Source organism: Saccopteryx leptura, chromosome 4 (genome assembly GCF_036850995.1).
Source record: "Saccopteryx leptura isolate mSacLep1 chromosome 4, mSacLep1_pri_phased_curated, whole genome shotgun sequence".
Classification (NCBI taxonomy): Eukaryota; Metazoa; Chordata; class Mammalia; order Chiroptera; family Emballonuridae; genus Saccopteryx; species Saccopteryx leptura.
In genome coordinates, this window is record NC_089506.1 from 115061718 (window position 1) to 115084033 (window position 22316).

General features: G+C 40.8%; 1 protein-coding gene across 6 annotated transcripts in view; it reads left to right on the forward strand.

Moving 5' to 3' along the window:
* NBEA (neurobeachin) overlaps positions 1-19972 on the forward strand; it is a 739008-nt gene extending 719036 nt beyond the window's left edge. For all 6 annotated transcript variants that reach the window (XM_066381029.1, XM_066381023.1, XM_066381024.1 and 3 more), the window contains 4 exons: positions 10010-10111; positions 12859-13055; positions 13855-14006; positions 18111-19972. In XM_066381029.1, coding sequence (XP_066237126.1) covers positions 10010-10111; positions 12859-13055; positions 13855-14006; positions 18111-18201 — 542 coding nt within the window. In that variant the 3' untranslated portion in view covers positions 18202-19972. The remainder of the gene's footprint in view (positions 1-10009; positions 10112-12858; positions 13056-13854; positions 14007-18110) is intronic.
* The last annotated feature ends 2344 nt before the right edge of the window (positions 19973-22316 follow it).

A 22316-nucleotide genomic window follows, 5' to 3' on the forward strand; every position in this document is an offset into this window, starting at 1 on the left:
GATAGATAGATAGATAGATAGATAGATAGATAGACAGGCTGGCGGGAAGACAGATGGAGATTGAACTAGATGACCAAATGGTTTGTGAGGCTTTATTCTTGTTGCCTATAGCTAGAGTTGGAGACAGATGAAGAAATTAAGTGTGTTATAAGTAATGTTTCTTAGTGTAGGTACTGAATAAAAGAAAGTGTGTATATTACACATTTTAGCCTCTGTTCTATGTTGTAAACTAAGATGTGATATGATTTAAGGAAAAATAATACTCAGTGTTGCTTGGTTTCCAACCAGTTTGAATAATTAGCTGGCTACCAATTCTAATTGTAACAAACGCCACACTCTAAGTACTAATAAATTAATCTCATTATTTACCCTTTTTAAAAATCATCTCTTTAAAAATTTATTTTTAGCCTGACCAGAGGTGGGGTACAGTGGATAGAATGCCGACCTGGGACACTGAGGTCTCAGGTTTGAAACCCAAGGTCACCAACCTGAGCACGGTCTCATCCGGCTTGAGCACAGGGTGGCTGACTTGAGCGTGGGATCATCAAAATTATTCTGTGGTCATTGGCTTGAGCCCAAAGGTCTCTGGTTTGAAGCTCATGGTCACTGGCTTGACTTGAGCCCCCCCCCAACCCGGCCAAGGCATGTATGAGGAACAATGAACAATTATAAATATACATATAAGTATATATATATATATATAAATATATTTTTTATATTTGTAAATATATATATTTAGCAGAATTCTGATATGTGTGTGAGATTTATCTACTAGTATTGACTTTACTATTTTCAAGTATGGTACATTATCATATTATTTTATCAATGTATTTTCACATACTGGTATTTCCAAATTTTCTTTATGTCTATAATAATATAACATTCATTAAAAAAACTGAATTAAGCAGCAAGTCTGTATCATATCTTCTATTTATATTGACAAAAATTAGACATTATTATAAAAAAACTTTTAAACAGAATACTGCTTTAAATCCAATTAACATCTTCAAAGTGAAACTCAGAAATGATTAAAATGATATTGCCAACAAAAAGCTGAGGTCTCAGGTTTGAAACCCCAAGGTCACCAACCTGAGCACGGTCTCATCCAGCTTGAGCACAGGGTGGCTGACTTGAGCGTGGGATCATCAAAATTATTCTGTGGTCATTGGCTTGAGCCCAAAGGTCTCTGGTTTGAAGCTCATGGTCACTGGTAGCAGAGATAAAGTATTTTATATAATGTACTGCTATGAAGTAAAGAATTTCAAAGAAAAATGTTAAATTATAGTACTTACCTGTTAACTACTTTATTTTACATTATTTTCTAATGTTCTTTTAAACCAAAAGATGGTTAACAATTGACTATAGCTTTGGTCCAAGTTAGCAAGAAAAGTTAGATATACTCTAGTAATATTTAGAATATGTCAAGTTCCTTACAACAGGAGCTATAGAAATAGAAATGTTTGTATTAATTCTTAAGAACAAAATTGTGAATCTTGTATTTGTTAAAATTCAGCATTTTATTTAATTTAAATAAAGACAAGATTACCCTTAAAAAGTTACAGCAGAATATTATCAATATATATTTTCAGTATTATCTCCATATATAAGAATTTATTTTTGATCAAAAACTGTTGTCATCCTTGAACCTAAACCATTTTCACAAAGCCCACCTTGCAAGATGTCACTGGACATTTCATGTAGATATGTGTGGTATGGCTTTATTTCATCTGCTGTTAGTGGAAGGGGGCCGTTCTTCCGCAGTCCACGGGATGAACAGCTGGAGTGCCAGGCACACAACAGGCATGTTCTGAATGCTCCTGGTACTGTCTCAGCAGCGGGGATGCCAGGAACCCAAGTCTCTGCCTTCTGGAGTTTATAGGAGTCTATATCCTACTGATCACAGAACTGCTTTTCTTGTTTGGATGTACTGATATGTATATATCGCATGAATATGCATTGCTTTCAGGTGATATTTGGTATTATTAGTACTATTGAACATCTACAAAATGCTCAGCCTTACCTCTTGGTACAAATTGATGATGATATAAAAACTAGCTTCAGTTCTTTGCGCCATATATATATAATTTTATATAATTTGCATTTTATATATATATATATATATATATATATATATAATCACAAAAGTAAAAGAAATAGTCATACCTGGCATTTGATTGACTTGACTGATTTATGACTTGATCTGTTAAAACAGCCAGCCTAGTGGCACAAATATCGGTGCCTAGAGAGACCGTGTATATTGGTCAGTTTGCTTTTTGCACTTTTTGTAAAGGCGGTCACAGCGCACACTGAATTGACTGTCACATCAGGGACCAGCCGTGGATGTTGACATAGATGTAGTAGTCCTTGCCATCAGAAAACTCACAATATGAAAAAACATACCAAAAATGATATTTTTTCCTGTTCCAGTTTAATCTGTTCTAGCTACCAATTCACAGGTAAGAGGACCAGACTGTGTGTTTGCTATTTCATAATGCATTGCCACTCGATACAAAAAGCCCGTTTTGTATCAATTCACATCAAAGTGTAAGACACCGCGCCTTTAGGTTTGGAGGGTTGTATGTGTTAACCTAGGCTTGAAGGAAGTAGTCCTAGTATGAAACATAATATCCCAGTAGCTATTAGGATTCAGGGGTTACTTTTGGTTTGGATAATGAATTGCTTTCTATGTCAGAGGCCAGATCATAGTTATACAGTACAACATTGTAAGATAATAGGATTCATTTACTCACCTTACATGCACGCTGCTCAAGATATAGATTCAAGTCACTTTAATGCAGGTGGGCAAAAGTAGGTTTACAGTGTATGTTTGCAAAAGCAGTTCATTTTTGTAGTTATTTGTTTATTAGTTATTGTAATGTTTATTTGCACTATTGGCCTTATAATCATTGTCATTATTTTGTATCCTTACCTATGATTTATCTTTTAGGCAATGATGGCTGGTACTGTAATCTGTGTTTGCCCACCCCTGCATATTTCTTTTTCATTGTCATTGTGTTTTAATGGCTAGCTCTGTTGGTGCTACGGAGAAAACAAATAAATAATTTTTGTGGATTTTTTAGGTATGGAAAGAGTTTATGGTTTTGTTATGTCAGATATATTATTGTGATCAACTTAAACATCTCAGGAAAAAGGGTTTTTTTCCTAATAATTTTATAGCTTCAATGAATTATGACCAAGCCAATGAAATTAGTAAACAGATTATTACAAAGAGTTTCAGACCATAACAGAATAAAGAAAAAACTACCTAGCATAGGGTACAGTTGAATTACAGCTGTTTTGTGAATGTATTTGACAATACTAGTCATCACTGTTACTCTTTCAAACTTGTGACTGGGAGCATAAACGTGTTCTTAGAGATTCAAATGGGTCCCTGACTTGACAGCAAGAAATGGCAGGCTTGTGAGGGGTCAACACTTTCATCTGAAACAGACTTTACACAAATTCTGAAACTAATTTGGAAGTGATAAAAATTAATTTGCACACTTTAATTGGAAGCAGCCTACCGCATGAAAGAAAGGGGGTAGAACAGCAATCTGTGCTAACAGCTGATTGAATCTTTTGTCAGGTAGGTGTCTTGCACTTGGCCACGTATCCTCCTGAGCCCTGCTCTGCATTACATTACAACCCATCTCTGGCTGGTGTACTTTCAAGAGATCAATGCTATTCCTGTTGAATCCCTAGAGCCCAGAATTTCATTGATCTTGGGACTTGACATTTCTCATTATGTGCTGTAGCTTCCAACAAGATAGTCACAAGAGGGGCAAGTCAACATTGTTGTCTGTTCAACAGACACTTAAAATACATTGAGATCTCGGCTCAAAAATCAGATCTGCTTTTAAAGTGTGCTGCTTTCGTGTTTACACCAGATATGAGGTGCTTATTGAATGCTAGTTGATACATATATTGGAAAATTTTGAAATCACAGCAATGGGAAACTTTGAAAGAATTGACTCTTTACAAATCTAATCTACAAGTACTCAAGTACTGTGCATAAGACACTGGTATTGGGTGTTTTCTGTTTCACTTTTTATAAACAAGCCTTTTAACAATGGGCAAGCCCGGTGCACACCGTGAAACGAGGAGCCTGTTGGAAAGGAGACTCCAGCGTGCACCCATCCCTTCCTGGCTCTCGCCGCTGCCTGTGCATCGCTCAGACATGAACCCCTGCCAGCCACACCTGTCAGGACACGCTGGCCAAATCATATCCCTCCCTTTGTTTGCACGCAGCCTCCTTTCAAATGACTCTCCTGGTGCCCAGTTCTGCAGCCACCACCAAGCACTGGCATTAACAGAGATGAAAGTGTGTACTGACAGTGGCCCAGAGGCATTTTGTCCGTGTGCCTACATATTAGGTGATGAATTTGTCTCACTCCTCAGAAAAGAAACCTTATCTAAGGTTTAGTATGTGTTAAACCACCTTTTCATGAAATATCAGAGGATTGTCATACGTGTAAAGTTCTTCCCTCATAGAGCTTCCCGAGGCCAAGCAGTGTCTGTAGTGTAGCAGCCCTAGCCCAGGGCCCGTTCTGGCGGACCTCAGGCCTCTCGGGGGCTTAGCCTGACAGCAGGAGACTTCACAGGCTTCGTGACTTAGAGGGGTTGCATCTCTGCCTTGCCTTCCCCTTTCTGGAACTAAGGCTACAAGGGTCTCTGGCCTCAGTCAGAGCAGGATACAAAGCCGAAAAGTGACTACTCTGCCCTCCCTATCAGAGAGCTTCAGGTCACAGGCCGGGTCGGGGGCGGGTCCACGGGCCTCATGCAATGCACTGCATCCTTGGGAACAGGTGGAATACAGTATCGATTATTTTGGGAAGGTGATCATAGGAGAGTAAGGTACTATGCCTTAAATCCAGGTTCAGGACTTTGAGGGAAGAGGTTTGACCTGCAACAGCAGTGTGCAGAGGACAATATGGCCATTGTCATCTCTGAAGAAGAATGCATGAATAAATAGGTTTCTATCTATCTTCCATTTGTCATTGAGTAATCTGGGAATACATAATCAAGTGAAACCACATCATGAGATGTTTTCCGTCCCGTGGAATGTTTTCAGTGGGTTTCCTCGTGACCTGTGGAAAAGGTAAACCCGAGCATTGTGCACTGGTGGCAGACCTGCTGCGGCTGGAGACGCTGCATCTTGACAAGTGACTCTTCACTGACAGTCCTTCTGAGCTGTCCCACCAAATGGCTAACATAATTTTTAAAAATAAATCTCAAAATTAGAGTAGTGATGAAACTACTGCACCCACCAATTAAATATCTTATTCTGGGGTTTAACTACAAAATCTCTCATATTTTACGTAAGGATACACACGAATGAAAATGCCATCTGCAGTGATTCTGCAATGACTTAACAAAAGTCATAGATAAAACGTGAATGTCATACATCATCAAGAGGTTTGACCCTGCCCCCAGAGGGCCGCGCTGAGGACCGCAGGTCTTCCACACTTCGCTCTTCTTGCTCAGGTCCATGCGGAGGGACAGAGCCTCCCCGCATATCAGTAGTCCCACAAATGAGGTTTAGAATAAGAACCATGAATAATCTTTGCTTTGATCATTTCTTTAAAAGCCAAAGACTACCTCACTGGGGGAAAAAAATCTCTTTATGTCAATTCTATGTGAACGGCAGGCATCGAATGCCTTTGTACTTTTTTTTTTTCTTTATCACACATTTTGAAAATACTGGAATGATGTTTGATAAAAGTGAGATGTAATCTGTTTAGGATGAGCCTTTTTATATTTGGAGTTTCTAAAAAGTTGCTCATCAGGAATCTTACAATGGGATGTATCTGTTCTATATTGTGCCTAGAAATTCAGTCACAGGGAGAGTTGCTCTATAGGGACAATGGCTGGGAGTGGGGGCCCTGGCGCTGGCGTCCTCAGAGGGGCAGTCTCACCTGCACCTCCCACTGCACTTTAACCCTCAGCTACATTCATCAAGGGTGATGTGACAGTAATGGAATATTCCCAAGACTTTGAGTGACTGTTGGAGTGTGTGATAACTACTCTTGGCCATGAAATGAGAAAATAGGAAGTGTGCTTCCCTGTTGCAGGCTTCCTGACTCCAAACCACTGGATACATTGTGTTTCCTTCCCTCTGCTTTGCAGAGGGGCACAGTGCTTCCAGCACCTAACCAAAGTCCCTTAAGAGTTAAGTGCTACAGTTTATTCCTGGATCCTGGGAAATTGTTCATGACAAATACATATTGTAAACTTCCTAAATCAGATGCAAGCCTTTGGAAACATTTTTTCATAGAAGATATATTACATACATAAATATTTTAAAGATTTTTTTCTACATTTTTTTTCAGTCCCCTAGCAATAGAACTAGATTGCTTTTTATTCTTTCTGTAGCATATAAGGAAAAAGTTTGGGAAATTCTTATACTGAAATATAAATTTTATTTAATTTCAAGCTTTTTCAATTCACCAGTCTCTCAGAGGTAAAATTAATCACTTAGGAAAATTAAGGATAATATTTCACATAAAATCTTATTAATACTTCATCCTTATTTTACCAGGGAAGTCAGGACATCTTTGAAGTATAATTTTATAAATTATACAAATGTTTCAGATAAATCCAGGACTGCTGACAGTTACAAATGATACTCTGCTAATATTTAAAAGGCGAAAGATTTATACGATCTGAAGAGAAACCAGAGCATTACTCCGCTAATATTTAAAGATATTATAGCACTATATATAAATGTAGAAAAGATGACTAAGTAATGTGGGTTGCCAAACCACCCCCCAGACACACACACACACACACACACACACACACACACACACACACACACACACCATCCAAATAAGAGTTGCCTTGAAAGCAAAATTGAAGCTGATGGATCTGAAAACACTCCCATAAAGGTGTGAGCAACTTCTGGAGAGACCAAAGCTGAGGGGGTGGGAAGGAGGAGATATTGGCAGACCAGCAGGAAGCGTTGTGGGTTGCCTTTGCTGGGAGGTGGGCATGAGTCTCAGAGATAAGATGGCGCAGGACAAAAGTCAACCCCATCTGGAATATGTGTCCACAGCTGGCACGCAAGGAATTTTAGTGCTATAAACGAGTAATTGTGAACTTGACAGACAGGTGAAGCAGATGAGCAGAAGAAAAAGTAGCAATTCTTTTTAGAAAGCATAATATTCTCCAAACCTAAGCTAGAAGAAAGGGGACACTAAAGTTACTGGTAATGTTATGTGTGTGTTTTATTTGTTTGTTTGTGAACGATGAGATCATTTTGATGATCCCACACTCAAGCTGGAAACCTCTGGAGTTCGAACCTGGGACCTCAGTGTCCCAAGTCGATGCTCTGTTCCATTGCACCACCACCAGTCAAGCCTATGTATTTCTTAAGGTAGGGGGTTAATACAAGAGAATTAATTTTATTCTCTTAATCTTATACATAGTTATATTGAGTAGGGAATTTTTAAAAATTATTTAATTCAAAATAAAATCAGCTGTGTAGAAGCTGCCCACTTGAAAAGAATTTATAAACTCGTAGAAAAAAGTCTACAATACTGTTTCTCCAATTTAATTAATACACTCACCCCCTATACAGAAAACAAAATTGTCATTAACAGTGACTCTTAGAAATGTGTTCTTGGACACCAGAAGCCCTAGTTAAAGAAACACTGACTTAATTGGATTTTAATTTTAAATTGTCATGGCATAAATTTTCATAGCAAAGAGAAATTCTATCCTTATAATTGGTAAAAAAAAAAAAAAAAAAAAAGTTTTAGAGTATCATCAAAGTACAAATTTGAAATTTTTCATAAAATGTTTTTACATAGACCCTCGCTTAAGAAATAGTAAGAATTCTGAAAAAGTTGCAGTTTCCAGACCAAGTGAAAACTTGCCTTTTCCAACAGAAACAGTAATGCTCAGTGATACTGACAACTTACAATGAAACAATGATATTTATGTATAGGCACAAAGGCATATTTATATGTGATACTTTTTTTGCCAAGATGATCAAATCAAATGAACAAACAATACATCCAAGATAAACCAATGTCATACAGTATGAGTCAGCTAGAACCTTTTAAAAATTAAGAGAGAAACAGAAGCATGTGACATTAATAGGTGTAATGAAATAGTTGGGTATTAAAGGCATTGGTATCTATTGAATCTGACCAATGGGTCCAGGTTCAGATTGTATTGCTTGTAATTTTTTCACGTCCTTTCTGATCACATGGCCTTCAGCGGACTTTCACTTCAGTGAGTCTTTGCCAGTCTACCAAAGAAACCACCACAGCCCTACCCAGGTTGACACCATGCCCTATTCACCTCCCAGATCTCCTCTCTTTCTCCTGCTTCCTCTTCCTCCACACATTTGCACCCCAACACTATAGAGATCCCTGACTTTCGCCCCAAACTGGTTTCTCCAGTTCTCCTGATAAGACAGGGCTGGGCATGATGCCCTCTCAGTGGTGCTGACCCTTCTCACGCTGTCTTCATGCAGTTTATTCACCAAATAGTCTTGTTTGCTCTTCATTTGTATGCAGGGGTTTTTTAGTGCCTGCTATATTCTCTGTGTCTACATTTGTTCTTCTTCACACTTGTCACTATGGAGTGCCTCCGGCGGTGGTAAGCCTGTGCAAGGCCATGGTTTGATGTGTTCTCAGTGGTTCTAGGTTATGCCTTACACCTCTGTACTCACCATGCCTAGCCTGCTTGGAAGAACGCCTGTCACTTAGAAAGCATTCACTCAATGTGTCCGAAATCACCCAGCAGTGAGAATGCATGTGGCTTTAGTTCAGCTGGACTCTAAGTTCGACTTTATTAAGTCAGAAGGAGCATTAAGATGACCATATCTGGCCTGACCTGTGATGGCGCCGTGGATAAAGTGTCGACCTGGAAATGCTGAGGTCGCCGGTTCGAAACCCTGGGCTTGCCTGGTCAAGGCACATATGGGAGTTGATGCTTCCTGCTCCTCCCCCCCTTCTCTCTCTGTCCCTCTCTGTCTCTCTCTCTGTCTCTCTCTCTCTCCTCTCTAAAAATGAATAAATTTAAAAAAAAAAAAAAGATGACCATATCTTCCTTCCTTTTCTACTTTCCTTCCTCCTCAAAATCAAAGCTCCTCGGCCTGTCTTGTTGGTATATCTTTAAAGGGATCCAAGCATGGTTTTGTTTTGGGGTTTTTTGTTTGTTTGTTTGTTTGTTTGTTTTGACAGACAGAGAGTCAGAGAGAGGGACAGATGGACAGGAAAGGAGAGAGATAAATAAGCATCCATTCTTTATTGTGGCACCTCAGTTGTTCATTGATTGCTTTCTCGTATGTGCCTTGACCAGGGGGCGACAGCAGATCGAGTGACCCCTTGCTCAAGCCAGCAACCTTGGGCTCAAGCCAGCAAACTTGGGCTTCAGGCCAGTGACCTTTGGGCTCAAGCCAGCGACCATGTGGTCATGTCTATAATCCCATGCTCAAGCCGACAACCTCAGGGTTTCGAACCTGGGTCCTCCGCATCCCAGTCCAACGCCCTATCCAGTGCTCCACTGCCTAGTCAGGCCAACCACAGTGTTTAAAATTATATAGCTCTGGGTTCAATACTTGTTAGCTGTATAAACTTGTGCAAGTTATAAGCTTGTAAAGCTTTGGGTTTCTAGGCTATAAAATCAGGATGATAGTAGTACCTAACTCATCTGAATATTACCATTATTAAATAAGATAGGGCATGAAATGCCATGACAGGCTATGTGTCTGTTTTATAACAATAACCAGGAAAAGAAAAAAAGAATAATTATCACTGCTTTATAATGTAAGCACATCATATTTATTAAATTATCCCATAATCTAAGGAACCTGTGAGTCGGTATTTTACAGATGAGGAAAGAGCAGAGAGCTTCAGGAACTGACTCATGGTAAAACACAGTGAGTCAGTGCCCTTGACACACACTAATGATTGTTATTTTAAGCGTTTGATTGACTGGTTCAGCTCTTCATTTCTGCCATTGGCCCATGTGACTCACTGTTGCTGTGTCCTTGCAGGTGACTATCCTGCTCCACGGGCTGTCCTCACTGGCCATGACCACGAAGTTGTCTGTGTTTCTGTCTGCGCAGAACTTGGGCTTGTTATCAGCGGTGCTAAAGGTCAGAAGACATTTCTTTTCACTTTGGGTCTTTTAAAACTAGTACCATCCGCTCAGGATCACTGTGATTCATGATTTGTTTCCTATAGGAGGCTCTCTACAGACAAATGTAACCCTAGGTTGTTTGCAGCTAATTTTATTAACAATAATTACTAGGACTAATAGACATTTAAAAAACTTTTATGTCATATGGTGTGGTCACCAGCATTCTAGCCGGCACACTGGTAAATAAAAATGTGGCACTTCTCATATGATGCAGTCTTTACAACTAACATAAAAGTCAAGGAGAAAAAGACAGGGCAGGGCGCCTGGGCTTCAATGGGGCATCACCTCGCTCATCAGACATAGCCTGGGATTCCCTTCACTAGCCCTTTTCTTCATAAGTCTGGAGACTGTGCAGAGGTCATGATCATTTAGGGCAGTGATTTTTGACCGGTGAGCCGTGACAGGCACGCTGATGTTCCGCAAGTACAGTGTGTCCGTCAAGTCATGGTGCACTTTTGACCGGTCACAGGAAAGCAACAAAAGACGATAGAAATGTGAAATCTGCACCAAATAAAAGGAAAACTCTCCCAGTTTCATACCTATTTGATGTGGGCTCACACACAGATTTTTTAGGGCTCCTTAGGTAGCTATCCCGTACAGCCTCTACAGACTCGTCACTGACTGATGGCCTACCAGAACGGGGTTTCTCCACCAAACTGCCGGTTTCCTTCAACTGCTTATCCCACCAAGTAATGTTATTCCTATGTGGTGGTGCTTCGTTATAAACAAGCCGATATTCATGTTGCACTTTGGTCACGGATTCGAATTTAGCAAGCCACAGAACACACTGAACTTTCCTCTGTACCGTCCACATCTCGACTGGCATGGCCGTGGGCTGCTCCGCTGTATACATGGTGTTACGTCATCATCTGCGCATGCGCACATGCTGCCACATCATCCTACAGAAACTGGGAGGGTTTTCCTTTTATTTGGTGCAGATTTCACATTTCTATCGTCTTTTGTTGCTTTCCTGTGACCGGTCAAAAGTGCACCATGACTTTACAGACACACTGTATTTTCAAAACATGCAACACCTAACTATTGAGTCAGGCAGGGGCACCATCCTTTTTCCCTTAGATTGTCCAATAAAAAAATGACAACAGCCAACACAACCATAACCATCCACTGCGAATGAATAAAAATTATACCTATTTTTTTGTCAGATTGGCAGAAAATTTATTTTTTGGTGTGACACAAATATTAATCAATTTTAATATTTAGTTTATATGTGTCATGAGATAAAATATGTTGAGAATTGCTGACTCAGGGAGCTTTTATGGTGTTTCTTTTGTTCTTTCTGTGGCAGAAGTGTTGTTCAGGAAAGAAGTCAGGAGGTTTGGATTCTAATCCACTTCTTTATGGGAAGGTTCTGTCTGGGCAGGAAGGAGCCTCGTTTTAGAGAGACAGAGAGACGCCTGGGGGCTGAGTGAGGCTGCGGTGGGGTTGGGGAGAAAGAAGGCTGAGTACCGGAGGGGCCCAGGACTAGGATCTGTGACTTTATTTCATTGTTAGTACAGTGGGAGCGATGGTAGGTTTCTAAGCAAGGTGATGGGATAACTGCGTTTGGTTTTGGGGAGTCTGTTCTGTTTGCTTTATGGAAAATCAGTACAGGTCTGGGGGCAGGCACAGGGTCTTCCTCGTTTGCATATCTAATGGTAAAAACTTCAGATATGGACACGTAGGGTATTTTCAGTAAATGTCTTTTTAATTAAAAAGAACAATAACAATATGGGAAATGTTATTCTAGCTGGTAAAGAGTAAAAAAAGGAAAATAAAATCTAGTAAGCATAGGAAAACTACTTCCTATTGGTGATGGATATCTTTAGAGGTGATTGTTATCTTTTTCTTTAATTTTTTGTATTTTCTATAATGCACATCTGTTACTTTAGTAATCAATAAGAATTTAGGTATAGCTTTATAATGTCACTTGTTTTATAATACATGTATCTACTTAAATCAATTGAAAAATAGAAATGTAAGTTATCTATAGTTTCTGTGGTTTATTTGGTGGGGAGAGCAGGTCATGCCAAACTGTATTAATCAATTATTTATATGAATTTAACTAGTAGATTTTTAATCTTACCAACACAGTTTCTACAGGGGAAAAAAAGCAATTGGACCAAGTAAGTCATCCTCCATACTACTTGAGACTCCTGTCTCACTGCTCTTATTTAAAAGACAAGAGGTGTTTCTATAATCTGAATTACTTAGTTATTTTTAATTTGCCTTTAAAATTTTAGATATAGACTATGGAAAAGGTAAAACTTACTATTTGATAGTAATGTATTTAGGTGATACAGTGTTAGAATTTTGATACACCGAACAAAGTTAGCAATTATTTCGATGATTCTCCTAAACTTCCAAGGAAACAATTTTAAAAATACATTAAGAAAAAACTTTTGGGATGTACAGTCTTCTATTCTCACACAGTCAATGAACTTCATCCTTTTTTTAATGAATATTGTTTCACAAAGGAAAAGACCAAGTCTTTACCTAGATAAAAATTTTGGAAGATATGTGTGTGTTACTTAACAGTGTGTCTGTTTTTGTCCTGTTTAAATTTAATATCAGTGCCTGACTCTTGCCAGCATGCTTCTTTTTTATTTTTCACCTTCTTTCACAACTTCGGAGTGAAACCCAGGGACAGTTTATAGATCTATGAGAACGCATGTGTGACTGGCCATTGCCCCCTCCACTTTGTAGAGGGCCCTTGTCTTGTTCACACCATCACTGGAGATTTGCTGAGAGCCCTTGAAGGACCAGAGAACTGCTTGTTCCCGCGCCTGATTTCCGTCTCCAGTGAAGGCCATTGTATCATATACTACGAACGAGGCAGATTCAGCAATTTCAGCATTAATGGGAAGCTTTTGGCTCAAATGGAGATCAATGATTCAACACGGGTAAATCTGCATGTTTAGTGCTCAGTAGAAACTGAAGCCAACAGATTAAGTATTGGCTATTTTAAGTGATTTTTGTTATGTAATACATGATAGAATTTCTCTGGTATTCAATAAATGTGTGCTGGTGTTAAAAGCATATAAATTAATGTAGTTGGATTCTTTGAACAAACACAAAGTTAATTTAATCCCAAGTAATTAACCCAGTGAATTAGACTTTGCGGCTAATAGCTGGTGTTTGATTAGAGGTTAGACCCTTAAGGAGTCCTTTTCTTAAACTCCTTTTATAAACAATTGTTTCAGCACTGTATCCCCTGACATTAAAAGTGAGTTCATTTTAAAAGAATCTTATTATCTTCAGAACTGTAGACCAAAATTACATGTACCAAATTACCCTTCGGTCAAATGAACCGGGATTGCTGATTTGTCATTATTCAAAGCTGTATTGACATAGGTCCCTGCTGTTTGCTCTAACAGTCCTGATATTGTTCATATGCAGGACTTCACACAAAAACGTCATGTTACTTTATTCTCAAGTTCTTCCTGGATCACACTGATGATATTCTCTCTGGGACTGCTGTTATTTCATAACCTAAATTGGTTTTAATACGATCCTTTGTGTATGCAATAATTTGGCCGAATTCCACATTGGCAATTCCATGGATCAAACTGTAGGAAACTTAGACAAGTGGTTAAAAGTAGATAATAATTACAAGAGCTCTATATCGAATGCTTTCAGTAGTGACCATTGGTCATTTGGGAAACACTGAGAGAAATGGTTGTTTTTCTACCTTTTCTGAAGGCAATTCTGCTGAGTAGCGATGGCCAGAACCTGGTGACCGGAGGGGACAATGGTGTGGTGGAGGTCTGGCAGGCCTGTGACTTCAAGCAGCTGTACATTTACCCCGGATGCGACGCTGGCATTCGAGCAATGGACTTATCCCACGACCAGAGGTGAGCCCATCGAGGGGAAGCATCATCGCTTGAGAACTGTCATTGAAAGTTCTTTACACTTTATCACGGGTGAAATGTGCTGGGAATGCGATTCCAGCATCCAAGTGGAAGAAAGGCTAGTGCAGAGAAGGGTAAGGGGAGGAGAGGAGTGCTGTGATAAGGGATTCTGGTAAGAGAAACACAGGAAGACGAAAAGAAAAAAGGGAGAATGGAGTTCGAGGAAGAACAGGCACATGCAGACACTGCCCCAAACACAGAACTATCCCCCAGCTTCTGTGCTCTCACCGGCCCACTGGTCTCAGCCAGGCCTCCCCCGTGCAGAGGAGTGAAGGAGACACTGCGTTTCAGCCGAGGTGGGCTCCAGCCCAGGCACGCCCCCTGGCCGGCCGACCCCCGGCAGGACCTGCAGTGCACACCAGGGCGGCGGCCTCTGCTGTCAGACATGCGAGGCACTCACTCATTACCCAGGCACGCCCCCTGGCCGGCCGACCCCCGGCAGGACCTGCAGTGCACACCAGGGCGGCGGCCTCTGCTGTCAGACATGCGAGGCACTCACTCATTACCCAGGCACGCCCCCTGGCCGGCCGACCCCCAGCAGAACCTGCAGTGCACACCAGGGCGGCGGCCCCTGCTGTCAGACATGCGGGGCACTCACTCTACCCAGGCACGCCCCCTGGCCGGCCGACCCCCAGCAGGACCTGCAGTGCACACCAGGGCGGCGGCCTCTGCTGTCAGACATGCAGGGCACTCACTCATTACTCGAAACAGTCCTCACCCATAATCGCACTTATGGTATTTTGTTGAATTTTTGGTGTTTCCTTGAGACACTATAATCCTTTCTTAGGAAGAATTGGTATGAGTGTTAATAATTAATATGATTTTTTTTATTGTTTTTCTGTTTGCAGTGGGATTTTGCTATTTCCTAAGATTCACCTAGGGGTTTATTTTAAAAAATGAAAAGTCTATTTAGAATGCAAAGTCTTAAAATTACTAAATTTAAAAAATAAATTAAAACTATGTAATGTTAACATGCTTTATAATTTCTCATGTTTTGCAGTATACAGAGTGTGGCAAAAGTAGGTTTACAGTTTTGAGTATGGGAAGTAGTTTATTTTGTATTATTATTCATTAAATATTGTGTTATTTTCCTTATGTACAACTGTAAACCTACTTTTGCCCCACCCAGTATTTAACAGGAAAAAGAAAAGGTTATTTGCTAACTCTTTTCAACACTATGTATCATATTTCCCATGTATAAGACGCACCCTTTTCCAAAAAATTTGGGGTCTAAGAACTGGGTGCGTCTTATACAGTGGTTGTAGATTTTTTTATTTGCATTTCCCCCTTTTTTGCACTTGTCTTTGTGCTCATTGTTTCTCAGTTGTTACCAGTATATTATAGTAGGTTACATTTTGCCACATTCTACCCAGAAATGGCTCAGAAAAGATTTTCATACACTGCTGAATTCAAGTTAAAAGTGATCCAGGCCCTGGCCGGTTGGCACCAGTGGTAGAGCATCAGCCTGGTGTGCAGGAGTCCCGGGTTCGATTCCCGGCCAGGGCACACAGGAGAAGCGCCCATCTGCTTCTCCACCCCTCCCCCTCTCCTTCCTCTCTGTCTCTCTCTTCCCCTCCCGCAGACAGAGCTCCATTGGAGCAAAGTTGGCCCGGGCGCTGGGGATGGCTCTATGGCCTCTGCCTCAGGCGCTAGAATGGCTCTGGTTGCAACAGAGCAACGCCCCAGATGGGCAGAGCATCGCCCCCCTGGTGGGCATGCCGGGTGGATCCTGGTCGGGCACATGCGGGAGTCTTTCTGACTGCCTCCCGGTTTCCAACTTCAGAAAATACCAAAAAAATAAATAAATAAAAAATAAAAGTGATCCAGTTTGCAAAAGTGAATGGAAATCGTGCTGCTGAACGTAAGTTTGGTCCTCCTCCAACTGAGAAATCAATCCAAGACTGGCTGCAGGAAGAAAACATTCTACCGAAAACGCCACGGCAGAAGAAGGCCAGGAGAGGCAAGTCAGCAAATGGCCTGATTTAGAGAGGGAACTGAAGATACGAATTGAAGAGCAAAGGGTAATTGGAATTCCTGTGTCCACAAAGATGGTTCAGCATGAGGCAAGAAGAATTGCTGATGTAAAAGAAGTTACTGATTTCAAAGGAGGACACAACTGGAGCTTCAGGTTCATGAAATTAAATGGACTAAGCATGCGTACATGCACCAGACTTGCCCAAAAGATGCCTGAAAGCTATGAGCAGAAGGGCCTTGAATTCATCATTTTGTCATCCAATGTCAGAAGACACATCAGTTTAAGTCGGGACAGATTGCAAATATGGACAAAGTCCCCCTTCAGTTTGATGTCCCAGTAACAGAACTGTTGATAAGAAGGGGGTGAAGACTGTAACTGTGAAGACAAGTGGACTGAAATGAGTCATTATACAGCTGTTCTAGCCAAGCTGCCTCCTATGCTGATTTTCAAACGCAAAACAATGTCAAAGGAAGACATTCCTTGGGAGTGATTGTCATGCTCATTCATGACAAAGGTTGGATGGATCAGGATGGGATGAAGATCTGGTTTGAGAAAGTTTGGAGAAGGAGACCAGGTGGGCTCTTATGCAAACCTGCCCTGTTGGTGCTAGATCAGTTCAGGGCACACATAACAAAAAACACAAAGAAGATTGCTGCAGAGCAAAAAACAAAACTCGCCATCATACCTGGAGGTTTAACATCCCAGCTCCAACCACTTGATGTCGGCATTAACAAACCCTTCCAAGCTGCCATGAGAGATGAATGGAACCAATGAATGATGTCTTCTGGGGACAATTTGACACTGGAAGGAAGAGTGAAGAAACCAACTATAGAAGTTTGTACCTGGGTGAAAAGATCCTGGGATAATATCAAGATTGAGATCGTTGTCAAGTAGTATAAGAAGTGTTCAGATGCCATAGATGAGGACAAGGCAATATGTGAAGACAGTGATTTGTCATCAGTCACAGATGAGGACAAGCTAATGGATAGGAGTTTTGACAGTGATGAAGAGTTGTATGAATTTTATGATGAATAAAACTTGAGTTCAATAACTTTATGTAATACAATTTTTTTTTCAAATTTTGGGCCCCAAAATTAAGGTGCATCTTATACATGGGGAAATGTAGTATATTCTTTATAAGAATATTGGTTCTAAAGTATAATTATTAAGTATAATTATTTATGTTAATAATAAATTTAACAGAGCATCTTTATAGTAAAATGTACTGTATAGTAAAATGGTACTGAGGTCATCAAGTTAAAATTGTATAATTTAGTTTGGGGAAGGGATATTTTCATCTGCAGCTGAGCCTGTTTTTACAGAAAATTTAAGCAGATTGTTATTAAAGTGCTCAAAAATGCTATGGTCTGTATTCATGAATAAATAGGAATGGTTTGCTGGGTACTTGCATAAACAGGGGTGTTTCTAAAGCATTTAAAATAAATTGTGTCCTTAAGTAGTTGAACTGTTGTCTCTGATATTCTTATTCATTCACCATGTGTTCATGTTGCAAACACTTGCTACCACCATCATCAATTAAGCAAGACACAATGCATAACAAGATTACTGATCCCAAGGAGCTCAGATAATCAAAATAACTGTGTGTAAGGCACGGGGAAGAGTGCTGATTAGGGCACATGCAAAGTCACCAGTGTTAGGGGTCACTGAACGGGAGTGAGGAAAGATACTAATCAAGTTTCCAGGTCCTTACTAAACACAAAAACTCTCATCCTCAATTTCAGCTATGTCTGTGTTCTACAGTTCTCTAATGTCAGAACTGTAGCACATGCACATAAGTTATAAAGTGAAAGATAAGCATGTATTGAGGGTGCATACCCGAAAATACTTATACATCAGGTGTCCTATCAAATGTTAAGCAGCCCTGGGTCTGGCAGTTCAGGAATATGGGGCTGATTCAACTTCACTCCAGAGAGCCAAAAATGACAGTTTAATCCTGTCTCCATGAACACGGGACTAATCTGTGGTAAGTTTTGACAACATGATAATGTCTAGTGTGCAGTAACAACCACATCAGTGTTTTGTCACTCTTAACTCTGTCTCTGCTCTTCCAGGACTCTGATCACTGGCATGGCTTCTGGTAGCATTGTAGCTTTTAATATAGATTTTAATCGATGGCATTATGAGCACCAGAACAGATACTGAAGAAAGCCAAGTTAAAGCTGAGAGCACAAGTGCTTCATGGAAAGGCAGTATCTCTGGTGGAAAAGACTCGTCTCCATCGACCTCCGTTCGTTCATTCCATCACACCCAGCAATAGCTAGCTGTACATTGTAGTCGGCGGCCATCTTATTTTGTGTGTTTTTTCACGACTGAATACCAGCTGCTACCGAGCAAGCTTATTATCATGTAAGTTATATGAATTAGGAAATGTTTTGGTAATTATTTCATATATTGTTGTTAACTGAGAAAAGGTAGTAGGATGCTCACAAGAGACTTTTGACAATTCTGAGGAACCTTGTGTCCAGTTGTTACAAAGTTTAAGCTTTGAACCGAACCTGCATCCCATCTCCGGCCTCTTTTCAAGCTGAGGAAAAAATAAATAAATAAAAACATGTTTGATACTTTGTACATCAGATGCATCTTATTTAAAGGGATACTTTTGTAAAAGTAAAGCCTTGTATAAAAAAAACAAACAAAATGTTTCTTAATTTTATTGTGGAGTTACAACTTGCATGTTCTTTAATCCTTGTCTTGATGGACAGGTGCATCCCCGCTACGAAACAGAACAATCTGTCCAAGGACGTAGCTCATTATGAAAGGGTTGTATTTGGGCTTAATTGGGAATTTTTGACATTTTCACTAAAATATGGTTTGCACTTTTTAATCTACTCCCATCCCTTCTGAGTGAAATTTGTTCATAAAGCATTTGGATAACTAAGCCATTATTTGCCATTTTTGGGTACTTTATACAAAGAAAATTCAGGCCCACCCTTCGTAATTTGAAGACACAGCAGAAAGGGGGCATAGGGATGAGGTCTGGGTTTTTATTGTATAAATAGGAGTTATGCTCATTAGTTCCATAGTGATGACTTCCCCATGCGTGGACATTTCTTCCAGAGTCACCTGCTGGCTTCGTACATGTACATTAGGGGAAGAGAAGCTGATGCTTTCTGTTGTTGTTATTGTTTTGTTTTTTTCTCTTTGGTTCTTGAATAGCTTAGTTTCTTTAATAACAAGTCTGACTTTATTATAACAATAACTGAAGTTATTCTTTTATTTAGAATTCTTGTGAAATTCTCACCTAAAGCTACATTCTTAGCCTAAGGCACTTAATCTTTAATGATATAAAATGATGGCTATCAAATGTTTTTCCATACATTGTACTGATCAAGTTATACACCCAGGGGTATATACACTTTATTTATGTTTCTCCTTTGTATATTTGGTGAGTGTATTCTCATAGATGTACATATGATTGTGTCGGTAGGGCTATGAGGCATGTTACAGGAATGTAATTTTCTCAGAACTTACACTCACTCGCAGTCATTTATTTAAAAAAGATGAAACAAGATAATGGGTTCTTTCTATTGGTACTTTGCACCAGAAACATATCATTATTTATTGATGTGATTACTTATTTGTCATTCACCTTGTACTAGTAAGTTTTAGCACTGAATTTCTTCTCTATTGTTGTTTGTATTTATGACATTCTGAAATTCTGGGGAATTGATGTACTGATTTAAGTTATTCACCATCAGGCTGTAAACAATATCTTGAGTTGGTAGCTTAGAATCAGAAGGACACTGAACATCTGGAAGACAAATTCATTTCATCTTGAGATCATGGTGAAATATTTTCGATATATAAATTCCTTAAGCTATTGTAACCATGTTTTATTGCAAAGATGTAAAATATGCCAGATGTGTGTGAGTTGGAAATCAAAAAATGAAAAATAAAATATGCAAAGAATTCACTGATTGCTCTACATTTCATTGGACACTTTACTTACATGCGTCCATTATGTCATCATAACAAGTTTAAGAAAGAATATCACCTTGTATAAAAGCTACAGCCCCTAAAACATGAAATCATGTGCTAATGAGGTCTGTCATTTCCTGAAACACAAGCCGCTCTGGCTGGCCATCTGGCAGGGATTTGGGGCAGCAGTGACCGGAAGAAAATTGCCCTTGTGTTTCTTCTACCTAATCCACTTCAGGGGTTATTTTTACTATTTTTTAAAGGAACAAAATGCACGTGATGGTGAAGGGTATAATTGCTCATTACATGAGTGTTACCAGATAATGCTATTTTCATTTGAACCACACTTTCTAGAATTCTCATCCACCAGGCACAACACAGGCGGGACGGACAGGTCTGCAGGAGCCGGGAGGACAGCAGGAGCCATACTGAGGGGGTGTCTGCAGTTCACATTGTTGTGGGCAATGGGGGGGGGGCAGCAACCCAGACAGGCCCAGGGACTGACAGGACTACAAGTAAGCTGCCGTATGCATTCCCAAGACGAAAAGAACCATCAGTAGCCCAAAACAGGCTTGCTACGATCGCTCTCCATCCTGTTCCCAACAGTGCTGTCTGTCAGGCATCACAAGCCTCCTGGCGCCCTCAGCCCAGCCCTTCCTGCAGCTCCTCCATCAGTCAGGCTGCTCTCTTTCAATCTACACCCTCATCCCCCTCCAGAACCATCATCTGAACTGTCACCCAAACTCTCACTAATATCTGAGCCTCACACGGGACCTCTCACACTCTCCACTCTGCTGCCAGGGGTCAGGCTGTCCCCCAGATCCTGGCATCCCTCTGCTGAGCACCTTCAGTAGCTTCCCCTTTTCTTACATATCATTAAACTCTGATGGGTGAAAAGTCACCTGGGGTCTTATTTTTAAGAGCAGAAGCAAAGCCCTCATACCCCCAGGTGATTGTGAGATGGGTCATCCTTGGGCATATTCTCAACAGCATTAATGGAGGAATGGAGTCCAAATTCAGTAGCGCACAGAAGTGAGGAGGGAAAGAAAGAAATATTCTCACCTGCCCCCCGATGGCCTCACCTCAGGCAAACCCCCACATTTACGCGCTCCCCTGGCCTTAGTCCCGGGTCCTCCTTGTCCAGAGAGCTCCTCTTTGCCTGCACGATCCAGTTGAACTCCTTGAGACAAGTGGACCTAAACCAGCTTGGTCATTCATGCACAATCTTTTTGGCAGGTAAAGGTGTCCCCAACACCTCCATCCTCACTGTGTGATCATGAAAACAATCTTCAGAACCTATTTCTGCCACGTGTAAATAAATACCTTTCATCAAACACTTCTTAGCAAGTACGCGCAAGACCTCTCCTGTGAGCTTGGGCAGTCCGGAGCCCTTTTATTTGCCACAGAAGCGGCACTCACTGAAGACACACCGGTACCACAGAAGCAGGACCCACCAGTTCTTGCCAGAACCCCCCAATCCTGCCCTGAAGTATCAAGCCTCGGGCACGAAACTATTATAAAAGCATGGGCTAACAGCCACAGCAGATTCATCTGCTCTGATTATGGGGTGGTCGAAAGGTCTCTGGAAAGCTGTATATATTTCAGTATATATTGAATTCATATATGTTAAATACCACTAATTTCACCAATAAAACTGCCACTGAAATCATCCATTGTGCTAATTAAGGAGCCAGGCATTTCCCCCACCACAAAGCCGTTCTTAGCATTCACTATTCTAAATAGTAAAGCTTCTGGTTTCCTTTGTTTTAAGAAAGCTGGAGTTCTGAACCTGATATTGCGACCCTTCTAATTAATTGATCTGGAGTATCAATTTCTGATCAGGGCAATTGACTGCTTCCTTCCTAGAAGTTGGTATAAGGTAGCCCATACTGTCACCTTGCCCATACTGGATATTTCAAAGTAAACGGCAACATTGTAGCAGACTTCGTGGGAGGCCTTGCCTGTCGCACCCGGAAGGGCCCTGTCACCACTGAGTAGTGCACTTGCGTAGCTTCCTGGCCTCTCCTCCCTGGTGACTGTGAGCTTCTCGGGCAATGGGAACTTTTTATCTTGTGTTCTTAAGAGAGTGTTGGATTCAGACTAGATTGTCAACGAGTGTAGATTTGCTGAATGTGTGGATAAAGAGGTAAATAGCAGTTCCCTGGGTAAAGTGACAGAGTGGCTGGGATGCCCAGGAGCCCACCAACCCCCCTTTTCCCAGAGCCTCTGAGGCCTTGAGTCACCCTCTCCCACCCCCCTGGGGTCCCTGCAGAGACCACCGTGCTCCAAGCACCAGCACAGGTGTGGTCCTTGTCCCTCAGGTCCCAGAAACCACCGAT